The sequence below is a fragment of the Nerophis ophidion genome, linkage group LG29 (genome assembly GCF_033978795.1).
Source record: "Nerophis ophidion isolate RoL-2023_Sa linkage group LG29, RoL_Noph_v1.0, whole genome shotgun sequence".
NCBI lineage: Eukaryota > Metazoa > Chordata > Actinopteri > Syngnathiformes > Syngnathidae > Nerophis > Nerophis ophidion.
Window position 1 is genome coordinate 28,656,690 of NC_084639.1, and position 14,666 is coordinate 28,671,355.

Here is a 14,666-nt window from a genome sequence, read left to right on the forward strand (position 1 = left end):
TACTATGTGACATCATGTATACACAATGTTTAACATGTATAAGAGTATACTATGTGACATCATGTATACACAATGTTTAACATGTATAAGAGTATACTATGTGACATGTATACACAATGTTTAACATGTATAAGAGTATACTATGTGACATCATGTATACACAATGTTTAACATGTATAAGAGTATACTATGTGACATCATGTATACACACTGTTTAACATGAATAAGAGTATACTATGTGACATCATGTATACACAATGTTTAACATGTATAAGAGTATACTATGTGACATCATGTATACACAATGTTTAACATGTATAAGAGTATACTATGTGACATCATGTATACACAATGTTTAACATGTATAAGAGTATACTATGTGACATGTATACACACACTGTTTAACATGTATAAGAGTATACTATGTGACATCATGTATACACACACTGTTTAACATGTATAAGAGTATACTATGTGACATGTATACACAATATTTAACATGTATAAGAGTATACTATGTGACATGTATACACACAATGTTTAACATGTATAAGAGTATACTATGTGACATGTATACACACTGTTTAACATGTATAAGAGTATACTATGTGACATCATGTATACACACACTGTTTAACATGTATAAGAGTATACTATGTGACATGTATACACACACTGTTTAACATGTATAAGAGTATACTATGTGACATGTATACACACAATGTTTAACATGTATAAGAGTATACTATGTGACATGTATACACAATGTTTAACATGTATAAGAGTATACTATGTGACATCATGTATACACACAATGTTTAACATGTATAAGAGTATACTATGTGACATGTATACACACAATGTTTAACATGTATAAGAGTATACTATGTGACATGTATACACACACTGTTTAACATGTATAAGAGTATACTATGTGACATGTATACACACAATGTTTAACATGTATAAGAGTATACTATGTGACATCATGTATACACAATGTTTAACATGTATAAGAGTATACTATGTGACATCATGTATACACAATGTTTAACATGTATAAGAGTATACTATGTGACATCATGTATACACACTGTTTAACATGTATAAGAGTATACTATGTGACATGTATACACAATGTTTAACATGTATAAGAGTATACTATGTGACATGTATACACAATGTTTAACATGTATAAGAGTATACTATGTGACATGTATACACACACTGTTTAACATGTATAAGAGTATACTATGTGACATCATGTATACACACACTGTTTAACATGTATAAGAGTATACTATGTGACATGTATACACAATGTTTAACATGTATAAGAGTATACTATGTGACATGTATACACACAATGTTTAACATGTATAAGAGTATACTATGTGACATCATGTATACACAATGTTTAACATGTATAAGAGTATACTATGTGACATGTATACACACAATGTTTAACATGTATAAGAGTATACTATGTGACATCATGTATACACACAATGTTTAACATGTATAAGAGTATACTATGTGACATGTATACACACACTGTTTAACATGTATAAGAGTATACTATGTGACATGTATACACACACTGTTTAACATGTATAAGAGTATACTATGTGACATGTATACACACACTGTTTAACATGTATAAGAGTATACTATGTGACATCATGTATACACAATGTTTAACATGTATAAGAGTATACTATGTGACATGTATACACACAATGTTTAACATGTATAAGAGTATACTATGTGACATCATGTATACACAATGTTTAACATGAATAAGAGTATACTATGTGACATCATGTATACACAATGTTTAACATGTATAAGAGTATACTATGTGACATCATGTATACACAATGTTTAACATGTATAAGAGTATACTATGTGACATCATGTATACACAATGTTTAACATGTATAAGAGTATACTATGTGACATCATGTATACACAATGTTTAACATGTATAAGAGTATACTATGTGACATCATGTATACACAATGTTTAACATGTATAAGAGTATACTATGTGACATCATGTATACACAATGTTTAACATGTATAAGAGTATACTATGTGACATCATGTATACACACTGTTTAACATGAATAAGAGTATACTATGTGACATCATGTATACACAATGTTTAACATGTATAAGAGTATACTATGTGACATCATGTATACACAATGTTTAACATGTATAAGAGTATACTATGTGACATGTATACACAATGTTTAACATGTATAAGAGTATACTATGTGACATCATGTATACACAATGTTTAACATGTATAAGAGTATACTATGTGACATGTATACACAATGTTTAACATGTATAAGAGTATACTATGTGACATCATGTATACACACAATGTTTAACATGTATAAGAGTATACTATGTGACATGTATACACACAATGTTTAACATGTATAAGAGTATACTATGTGACATGTATACACACACTGTTTAACATGAATAAGAGTATACTATGTGACATGTATACACACAATGTTTAACATGTATAAGAGTATACTATGTGACATGTATACACACACTGTTTAACATGTATAAGAGTATACTATGTGACATGTATACACACACTGTTTAACATGTATAAGAGTATACTATGTGACATGTATACACACACTGTTTAACATGTATAAGAGTATACTATGTGACATGTATACACACAATGTTTAACATGTATAAGAGTATACTATGTGACATGTATACACACACTGTTTAACATGTATAAGAGTATACTATGTGACATCATGTATACACAATGTTTAACATGTATAAGAGTATACTATGTGACATCATGTATACACAATGTTTAACATGTATAAGAGTATACTATGTGACATCATGTATACACACTGTTTAACATGTATAAGAGTATACTATGTGACATGTATACACAATGTTTAACATGTATAAGAGTATACTATGTGACATGTATACACAATGTTTAACATGTATAAGAGTATACTATGTGACATGTATACACACACTGTTTAACATGTATAAGAGTATACTATGTGACATCATGTATACACACACTGTTTAACATGTATAAGAGTATACTATGTGACATGTATACACAATGTTTAACATGTATAAGAGTATACTATGTGACATGTATACACACAATGTTTAACATGTATAAGAGTATACTATGTGACATCATGTATACACAATGTTTAACATGTATAAGAGTATACTATGTGACATGTATACACACACTGTTTAACATGTATAAGAGTATACTATGTGACATCATGTATACACACAATGTTTAACATGTATAAGAGTATACTATGTGACATCATGTATACACAATGTTTAACATGTATAAGAGTATACTATGTGACATGTATACACACACTGTTTAACATGTATAAGAGTATACTATGTGACATGTATACACACACTGTTTAACATGTATAAGAGTATACTATGTGACATGTATACACACACTGTTTAACATGTATAAGAGTATACTATGTGACATCATGTATACACACAATGTTTAACATGTATAAGAGTATACTATGTGACATCATGTATACACACAATGTTTAACATGTATAAGAGTATACTATGTGACATGTATACACACAATGTTTAACATGTATAAGAGTATACTATGTGACATGTATACACACACTGTTTAACATGTATAAGAGTATACTATGTGACATGTATACACACACTGTTTAACATGTATAAGAGTATACTACGTGACATGTATACACAATGTTTAACATGTATAAGAGTATTCTATGTGACATCATGTATACACAATGTTTAACATGTATAAGAGTATACTATGTGACATGTATACACACACTGTTTAACATGTATAAGAGTATACTATGTGACATGTATACACACACTGTTTAACATGTATAAGAGTATACTATGTGACATGTATACACACACTGTTTAACATGTATAAGAGTATACTATGTGACATGTATACACACACTGTTTAACATGTATAAGAGTATACTATGTGACATCATGTATACACAATGTTTAACATGTATAAGAGTATACTATGTGACATCATGTATACACACTGTTTAACATGTATAAGAGTATACTATGTGACATGTATACACACAATGTTTAACATGTATAAGAGTATACTATGTGACATGTATACACACACTGTTTAACATGTATAAGAGTATACTATGTGACATGTATACACACACTGTTTAACATGTATAAGAGTATACTACGTGACATGTATACACAATGTTTAACATGTATAAGAGTATACTATGTGACATGTATACACACACTGTTTAACATGTATAAGAGTATACTATGTGACATGTATACACACACTGTTTAACATGTATAAGAGTATACTATGTGACATGTATACACACACTGTTTAACATGTATAAGAGTATACTATGTGACATGTATACACACACTGTTTAACATGTATAAGAGTATACTATGTGACATCATGTATACACAATGTTTAACATGTATAAGAGTATACTATGTGACATCATGTATACACAATGTTTAACATGTATAAGAGTATACTATGTGACATCATGTATACACAATGTTTAACATGTATAAGAGTATACTATGTGACATCATGTATACACAATGTTTAACATGTATAAGAGTATACTATGTGACATGTATACACACAATGTTTAACATGTATAAGAGTATACTATGTGACATGTATACACACTGTTTAACATGTATAAGAGTATACTATGTGACATCATGTATACACACAATGTTTAACATGTATAAGAGTATACTATGTGACATCATGTATACACACAATGTTTAACATGTATAAGAGTATACTATGTGACATGTATACACAATGTTTAACATGTATAAGAGTATACTATGTGACATCATGTATACACACAATGTTTAACATGTATAAGAGTATACTATGTGACATGTATACACACACTGTTTAACATGTATAAGAGTATACTATGTGACATGTATACACACACTGTTTAACATGTATAAGAGTATACTACGTGACATGTATACACAATGTTTAACATGTATAAGAGTATACTATGTGACATCATGTATACACAATGTTTAACATGTATAAGAGTATACTATGTGACATGTATACACACACTGTTTAACATGTATAAGAGTATACTATGTGACATGTATACACACACTGTTTAACATGTATAAGAGTATACTATGTGACATCATGTATACACACAATGTTTAACATGTATAAGAGTATACTATGTGACATGTATACACACACTGTTTAACATGTATAAGAGTATACTATGTGACATGTATACACACACTGTTTAACATGTATAAGAGTATACTACGTGACATGTATACACAATGTTTAACATGTATAAGAGTATACTATGTGACATCATGTATACACAATGTTTAACATGTATAAGAGTATACTATGTGACATGTATACACACACTGTTTAACATGTATAAGAGTATACTATGTGACATGTATACACACACTGTTTAACATGTATAAGAGTATACTATGTGACATGTATACACACACTGTTTAACATGTATAAGAGTATACTATGTGACATCATGTATACACACAATGTTTAACATGTATAAGAGTATACTATGTGACATCATGTATACACACAATGTTTAACATGTATAAGAGTATACTATGTGACATGTATACACACACTGTTTAACATGTATAAGAGTATACTATGTGACATCATGTATACACAATGTTTAACATGTATAAGAGTATACTATGTGACATCATGTATACACAATGTTTAACATGTATAAGAGTATACTATGTGACATCATGTATACACACTGTTTAACATGAATAAGAGTATACTATGTGACATCATGTATACACAATGTTTAACATGTATAAGAGTATACTATGTGACATCATGTATACACAATGTTTAACATGTATAAGAGTATACTATGTGACATCATGTATACACAATGTTTAACATGTATAAGAGTATACTATGTGACATCATGTATACACAATGTTTAACATGTATAAGAGTATACTATGTGACATCATGTATACACAATGTTTAACATGTATAAGAGTATACTATGTGACATCATGTATACACAATGTTTAACATGTATAAGAGTATACTATGTGACATCATGTATACACACTGTTTAACATGAATAAGAGTATACTATGTGACATCATGTATACACAATGTTTAACATGTATAAGAGTATACTATGTGACATCATGTATACACAATGTTTAACATGTATAAGAGTATACTATGTGACATGTATACACAATGTTTAACATGTATAAGAGTATACTATGTGACATCATGTATACACAATGTTTAACATGTATAAGAGTATACTATGTGACATGTATACACAATGTTTAACATGTATAAGAGTATACTATGTGACATCATGTATACACACAATGTTTAACATGTATAAGAGTATACTATGTGACATGTATACACACAATGTTTAACATGTATAAGAGTATACTATGTGACATGTATACACACACTGTTTAACATGTATAAGAGTATACTATGTGACATGTATACACACACTGTTTAACATGTATAAGAGTATACTATGTGACATGTATACACACAATGTTTAACATGTATAAGAGTATACTATGTGACATGTATACACACACTGTTTAACATGTATAAGAGTATACTATGTGACATGTATACACACAATGTTTAACATGTATAAGAGTATACTATGTGACATCATGTATACACACACTGTTTAACATGTATAAGAGTATACTATGTGACATGTATACACACACTGTTTAACATGTATAAGAGTATACTATGTGACATGTATACACACAATGTTTAACATGTATAAGAGTATACTATGTGACATCATGTATACACACACTGTTTAACATGTATAAGAGTATACTATGTGACATGTATACACAATGTTTAACATGTATAAGAGTATACTATGTGACATGTATACACACAATGTTTAACATGTATAAGAGTATACTATGTGACATCATGTATACACAATGTTTAACATGTATAAGAGTATACTATGTGACATGTATACACACACTGTTTAACATGTATAAGAGTATACTATGTGACATCATGTATACACACAATGTTTAACATGTATAAGAGTATACTATGTGACATCATGTATACACAATGTTTAACATGTATAAGAGTATACTATGTGACATGTATACACACACTGTTTAACATGTATAAGAGTATACTATGTGACATCATGTATACACACACTGTTTAACATGTATAAGAGTATACTATGTGACATCATGTATACACACACTGTTTAACATGTATAAGAGTATACTATGTGACATGTATACACAATGTTTAACATGTATAAGAGTATACTATGTGACATGTATACACACACTGTTTAACATGTACAAGAATATAGTTGCATGTAGTTGCGTGACTGGGTCCACTTCACACCTAAAGCATGACACTATTGCCTAGTGAGACGCAGGACTCTTTCCTGCTTTGGCTACAATCGAAGATTAACCCAAGTCCATCACAGGACTCTGCATCAAGTCTGATGTTGATGACTTGATTTGCTCACTTGCTTGAACCACATTCAATGTTTGCTGGTCTCTCTATTTTGTTGCCGTTGTTCCTTAATCCACCGTCTTCAGTGAGCATCTTCCCTGTCTTCCTCTTCTCTTTGCTTCATGCGACCACCTACACCAAAAAAGTTCTGGATGTAAGTACCACACTTTTATTGCCGTAAAGCCAACGACCTACTCCATCATCCAAATGGACTTTTAATGATCTCCTCCATCAAGCTGCTGCTCAGACCCCCAAAAACATCCCTGAAATCTAATAGAAACTGATAATTAGAATAAAGTGTCTTCTTGTCCCCTGCATGCCACAGTCCATGGGTCCCAGCAGCCTGATGTTCATCAGGAACCTTCTGGACAAACTGTCTGCTAATCAGCAGAACATCCTCAAGTTCATCGCCTGTAATGAGATCTTCTTGATGCCCGCCACAGTCTTCATGCTGTTCAGGTTGCTAGTGTCTTTTACCCATGACATTATTATGCTCATCTGTGCATTATTCAACATCAGGATTGTGTCTGCTCACAAGTTCTACATCGTTTATTTAGGAAATTCAGTCGTACCTCGACCTACCAGCACATTATGTTTCACAACCAACCTACTTATAAAATAACATCATTATACTTGCATCTGCCCATTGTTTTGACCTGCTTTATGTCACACATCACTACTTTTCCATATAGTCTTGCCCTGCTTTCTGTCACACATACATCACTACTTCTCCATATTTCCCTGACAAATCTTTTTATGTAGTCTTGCCCTGCTTTCTGTCACACATACCGTCAGTACTTCTCCATAGTTCCCTGATTGTAGTCGTTTTATGTAGTTTTTAATTGTCCACATGCTGACTGTAGTTAATATATTCCTCCCACTGTAATTGTCTACTTGCTGACTGGTCAGAATAACGATATAAAGCAAAGTCTTGTAGTGTGAGTAAAAAAGTCAAAGTGGTTCTTTAAAGAAGGCAGCTCATTTTGCTGGCTACTTCCTGGAGAAAAGGTAACTGAAATGAGGCATCCAAGTTAACCCTACATAAGGCACTGCTTGTGTCCAAGATGTCAGCAGGTTGAGGTATGTAAAGGTGTGTTTTTCATCTTGTTTTCTCTCCATGTCCTCCCACCAGTGGCCAAGGAAGCTTGCTGCTGCCTTTCATTTACTATCGCTTCCTCAGTCTGCGCTACACGTCCAGAAGAAACCCCTACTGTCGGTAAGAAGCCAGCATCGTCAGAGGGCTCCAGACTTTGACAGGGAGAGACCCGAGATGTTGTGTTGTAGTTGTCATCAGTACAAGAGTTGTGTGGTGTGTGTGCAGCACTCTGTTCACCGAGCTGAGGGTCCTCCTGGAACACTTCATCATGAAACCAGCGTGTCCCACCATCTTCAGAAGGATGTGCCTCAGCAGCATCGCCTTTGTCAGCCGCATGGCCCCCACTGGGGTGTGAAGCACCTTTTGATGAGCACAATGTTGACACTTAAGCAGCAGCTGTCATGTTGACTTGGTCTAAGTGTTGGACTGACCTTATTTATTCACATTCACACCTACTTCCAGGAAGATCATCTTCTATACATTGTCATGATGTGCTCTTCAACTAACTTCTTTTTGACTGTGAGGATGTTGAAAACTGCTGTATTCGATGAAGAACCAAGCATCCATTATGTCATGCATGGTGCAGGAAGTGCATCACTTTTCAGTGCATTCTTACCTTTTTCCCTTAAGCCTTTTTTATTGTAGTAGTTTTGCTTGAACATTGTCCTTATTTGCATACAGGCGACCCGCATTTGTATTCCAAAATAACCTCTTATGCTAAGAAATGAAATATTAAAGAATAATAATGTGATTACACAGCTTTAGTCCTGTCCTATCCAAATGTTGAATCTTACAATTGTGTTCATGTCAAGTTCAAAGAGATACTAAGGTGTTTTTATTGGTAACAAGTTGAAAGAGGGACAAGCGGTAGGAAATGGATGTGTAGCAGAAGATTCATTGTTGCTTGTAATGCGGCCTTTGGCTTGCAGGTCAACCATCCAATCAGGAAAGAGATTATATGTCCGTGATGTAATTCATCCAATAGTGTTGCAGGATACTGCACGGGAGACGTTGCCACGGCAACGGATTTGGTGCGAGGCGTTCAATCGTTCTTACGGTATGTTGTCTCTAAGTTGACCGTTATTTTATTTGCACTTTGAACTAGTGAGTGTATATGTTTACATTGGTATTGTATTCATTGAAGTTTTAACAACATTTGTGTTTAAAAGTCAACACGTCGTGTGCGCTAACTAGCATTGCAGCTAACGTCAGCATATGGAGCTAATCTGTTTGAGTGGATAATCATCTCTTTTCAACCACTGACCTAACTATTAACGTCTCTTCCTAACTATTAACATCTCTTTTCAACCACCGACCTAACTATTAACGTCTCTTCCTAACTATTAACATCTCTTTTCAACCACCGACCTAACTATTAACATCTCTTTTCAACCACTGACCTAACTATTAACATCTTCATTTCAATCATTTTAATGGTAACATCTTCAATGATTCATTGTAATGTTAGCATCTTCATCTCTTTAATTATTCCTTTTAATGTCAGCATCTTCATGTCTTTTCAATGATGAATGTAGATCAGGGGTCGGGAACCTTTTTGGCTGAGAGCCATGAGTCCAAATATTTTCAAATGTGTTTCCGTGAGAGCCATATAATATTTGTTAACACTGAATACAACTAAATGCGTGCATTTTTAAGTAAGACCAACATTTTTCGAATACAATAAGTCTTGTATTCTTTTTAATAACATTGTTATTCTAAAGATAATAAATATAATACATCTTACCATTAATGTGACTTCTTGAGCAGGTGCGATTGAAAACGGATGGTTGGATTAAAATGCATGAGAATGTTCTAAATTTGAACGTTATTTTTAACACTGTGATTACCAGCGGAATTATTAATGACTTATCCTGTTAAGCAATGTCAGCTAAGATTTATCTGAGAGACAGATGCAGTCATCAAAAGAGTCACATCTGGCTCGAGAGCCTTAGGTTCATTACCCCTGATGTAGATGTTAGCAGCAATACCCACCAACGCATGGCTCCAGTTTTCTTTGTTGACACAAGAGTATATTTCAGCAGCACTCCTCCATGCAGGTCTGAAGTGTGGCCAAAAAGATGGAACTGAATCTCAATCGGGTGGATTACATCCAGGTATTCAGTATCCTCCTTTGTTCTGTTGAAGAAGGTGATTTACATCCACTGCACCCACATCCACATCCACAGGTTGGTGTAACATCCCAGAAGACTATGAGGCTGCTGCCAGCACATGGCAAAAAGGCAACTCAGAAGGTACCGTCAATAAATGACTATCCGAAAGAATAACTCTTTTATGCTAGAATAATAGCTTTTGTATCGGAATATGTGTCAAATTAATGACTTTTTGTTAAAGGTGGCTGTAGCTGATCATGGTGGCATCCTGACATGTTTTAATAATAATAATATTAATTATATGTTAAAGGTGGCTGTAGCTGACCATGATGGCATCCTGACATGTTTTAATAATAATAAAAATATTAATTATATGTTAAAGGTGGCTGTAGCTGACCATGATGGCAGCCTGACATGTTTTAATAATAAAAATAATAATTATATGTTAAAGGTGGCTGTAGCTGACCATGATGGCATCCTGACATGTTTTAATAATAATAATAATAATAATTATATGTTAAAGGTGGCTGTAGCTGACCATGATGGCATCCTGACATGTTTTAATAATAATAATAATAATAATTATATGTTAAAGGTGGCTGTAGCTGACCATGATGGCAGCCTGACATGTTTTAATAATAAAAATAATAATTATATGTTAAAGGTGGCTGTAGCTGACCATGATGGCAGCCTAACATGTTTTAATAATAATAATAATAATAATTATATGTTAAAGGTGGCTGTAGCTGACCATGATGGCATCCTGACATGTTTTAATAATAATAATAATAATAATTATATGTTAAAGGTGGCTGTAGCTGACCATGATGGCAGCCTGACATGTTTTAATAATAATAATAATAATAATTATATGTTAAAGGTGGCTGTAGCTGACCATGATGGCATCCTGACATGTTTTAATAATAAAAATATTAATTACATGTTAAAGGTGGCTGTAGCTGACCATGATGGCATCCTGACATGTTTTAATAATAATAATAATAATAATTATATGTTAAAGGTGGCTGTAGCTGACCATGATGGCATCCTGACATGTTTTGGGATGAAGAAGGGAGAGGCGGTGGTGAGTGAATGAGTGGTATGAATACTTGTGGCGCCCACCATGACATGTGTTTCTTGTGTTGTAGCCTGTGTTCAAAACTCTTCCGGGACAGAAAATCTCCCGACTGGACCTGGGTGGAGCTGTGGACAGTCCCCAGGAGAAGATCTATGTGTGCTGTGGTTCACAAGTGCGAGGCTTGACCAAGAAAGGCAAACAGTTCTTCACGTGTGACGTCAACCTGACGGAGAGCATCAACGCAATGTAGGAAACCAGTCCCACCAAGTGTGAGCAGCAAGTCAGGTGTGTTCTCCTGTGCAGGTACGTGTCAGGTGAGGACCTGTTTGTGTGTGCAAGTTACATCTACAACCACTCCTGCCACTGCAAGGACCAGGACTACTTCCTGTCAGGAGACAAGATCAACGACATCACCTGTTTGCTCTCGCACACCCTCAGCCACCCTGGCCCTGTCCCTGTTCTGGCATGTCAAGACCGGGTCCTCCGGGTCCTACAGGTAGACACAGATAACTCTTGCTGCCTGATTACAGCTCATTGTGGGACTTCCTCAGGGCTCTGAGCTGGCCTACCAAGTGGAAGTCCCTGGACAACCTTCTGTGCTGGAACACTACCACAAAGATGGAGGCAAGTTGGTCCCTCTGTGGGCAGCTTTGTGCTGTGCAACCTCATGCAGTACATACTGTACATGCATTATATACACCATACTGTACATGCATTATATACACTATACTGTACATGCAGTACATACTGTACATGCATTATATACACTATACTGTACATGCATTATATACACTATACTGTACATGCATTATATACACTATACTGTACATGCATTATATACACTATACTGTACATGCATTATATACACTATACTGTACATGCAGTACATGCATTATATACACTATACTGTACATGCATTATATACACTATACTGTACATGCATTATATACACTATACTGTACATGCAGTACATGCATTATATACACTATACTGTACATGCATTATATACACTATACTGGACATGCAGTACATACTGTACATGCATTATATACACTATACTGGAAATGCAGTACATACTGTACATGCATTATATACACTATACTGTACATGCATTATATACACTATACTGTACATGCATTATATACACTATACTGTACATGCATTATATACACTATACTGTACATGCAGTACATGCATTATATACACTATACTGTACATGCATTATATACACTATACTGTACATGCATTATATACACTATACTGTACATGCAGTACATGCATTATATACACTATACTGTACATGCATTATATACACTATACTGTACATGCAGTACATACTGTACATGCATTATATACACTATACTGGAAATGCAGTACATACTGTACATGCATTATATACACTATACTGGACATGCAGTACATATTGTACATGCATTATATACACTATACTGGACATGCAGTACATACTGTACATGCATTATATACACTATACTGGACATGCAGTACATACTGTACATGCATTATATACACTATACTGTACATGCAGTACATACTGTACATGCATTATATACATTATACTGTACATGCAGTGCATGCATTACATACAATATACTGTATATGCATTATATACAGTATACTGTACATGCAGTGCATTCATTATATACAATATACTGTACATGCAGTACATACTGTACATGCAGTACATACTGTGCATGCATAATATACAGTATACTGTACATGCAGTGCATGCATTACATGCAATATACTGTACATGCATTATATACAATTTACTGTAAATGCATTTTATACAGTATACTGTAAATGCAGTACACACTGTACATGCAGTGCATGCATTATATACAGTATACTCTACATGCAGTGCATGCATTATATACAGTATACTGTACATGCATTGCATGCAGTACATACTGTACATGCAGTGCATGTTGTACATACTGTACATGTGGTACATACTTTACATGCATTACTTACTGTACATGTGTTACATACTGTACATGCAGTACATACTGTACATGCAGTACATACTGTACATGCAGTACATACTGTACATGCAGTACATAGGTGTGAAATGATCAAACGTTCTTGTTTTTGTCAAAAGTTTAGCAGCCACATTTTGTACCAACTGTAATATTATAATGCAAGACATACTGTAGGGAGACACCGAAATAATATGTAGTTGTCAAATGTTAAGGTGGTATTATTAAATAGGTGTATAATTGTTTGGTTGTCAAATGTTAAGGTGGTATTAATGAACTTGTGCTATGTAAGATATGAATATGCAGGTGTTATTAATGAAAGTGTGCTATGTGAGATATAAATATGTAGGTGTTATTAATGAAAGTCTGCTATGTGAGATATAGATATGTAAGTGTTATTAATGAAAGTCTGCTATGTGAGATATAAATATGTAGGTGTTAATAATGAAAGTCTGCTATGTGAGATATAAATATGTAGGTGTTATTAATGAAAGTCTGCTATGTGAGATATAAATATGTAGATGTTATTAATGAAAGTGTGCTATGTGAGATATAAATATGTAGATGTTATTAATGAAAGTGTGCTATGTGAGATATAAATATGTAGATGTTATTAATGAAAGTGTGCTATGTGAGATATAAATATGTAGGTGGTGTTAATGAAAGTCTGCTATGTGAGATATAAATATGTAGGTGTTATTAATGAAAGTCTGCTATGTGAGATATAAATATGTAGGTGGTGGTAATGAAAG

The 14,666-nt window shown here is 33.4% G+C and overlaps 2 protein-coding genes across 6 annotated transcripts in view; both read left to right on the forward strand.

Moving 5' to 3' along the window:
• Positions 1-9,484, forward strand: part of tmem33 (transmembrane protein 33) — a 29,612-nt gene extending 20,128 nt beyond the window's left edge. For both annotated transcript variants that reach the window (XM_061892190.1, XM_061892191.1), the window contains exons 6-9: positions 7,719-7,786; positions 7,958-8,091; positions 8,765-8,848; positions 8,954-9,484. In XM_061892190.1, the coding sequence (XP_061748174.1) occupies positions 7,719-7,786; positions 7,958-8,091; positions 8,765-8,848; positions 8,954-9,083 (416 nt within the window). In that variant the 3' untranslated portion in view covers positions 9,084-9,484. The remainder of the gene's footprint in view (positions 1-7,718; positions 7,787-7,957; positions 8,092-8,764; positions 8,849-8,953) is intronic.
• A 129-nt stretch (positions 9,485-9,613) lies between these two features.
• The window catches only part of bbs7 (Bardet-Biedl syndrome 7), a 20,211-nt gene continuing 15,158 nt past the window's right edge, over positions 9,614-14,666 (forward strand). For 2 of the 4 annotated variants that reach the window (XM_061892185.1, XM_061892187.1), the window contains exons 1-7: positions 9,614-9,785; positions 10,771-10,842; positions 10,915-10,980; positions 11,861-11,923; positions 11,988-12,163; positions 12,221-12,413; positions 12,469-12,541. In XM_061892185.1, coding sequence (XP_061748169.1) covers positions 10,807-10,842; positions 10,915-10,980; positions 11,861-11,923; positions 11,988-12,163; positions 12,221-12,413; positions 12,469-12,541 — 607 coding nt within the window. In that variant the 5' untranslated portion in view covers positions 9,614-9,785; positions 10,771-10,806. Of the gene's footprint in view, positions 9,786-10,767; positions 10,843-10,914; positions 10,981-11,860; positions 11,924-11,987; positions 12,164-12,220; positions 12,414-12,468; positions 12,542-14,666 lie in introns of all 4 variants that reach the window. The other 2 variants (XM_061892188.1, XM_061892186.1) reach the window with 2 other exon arrangements.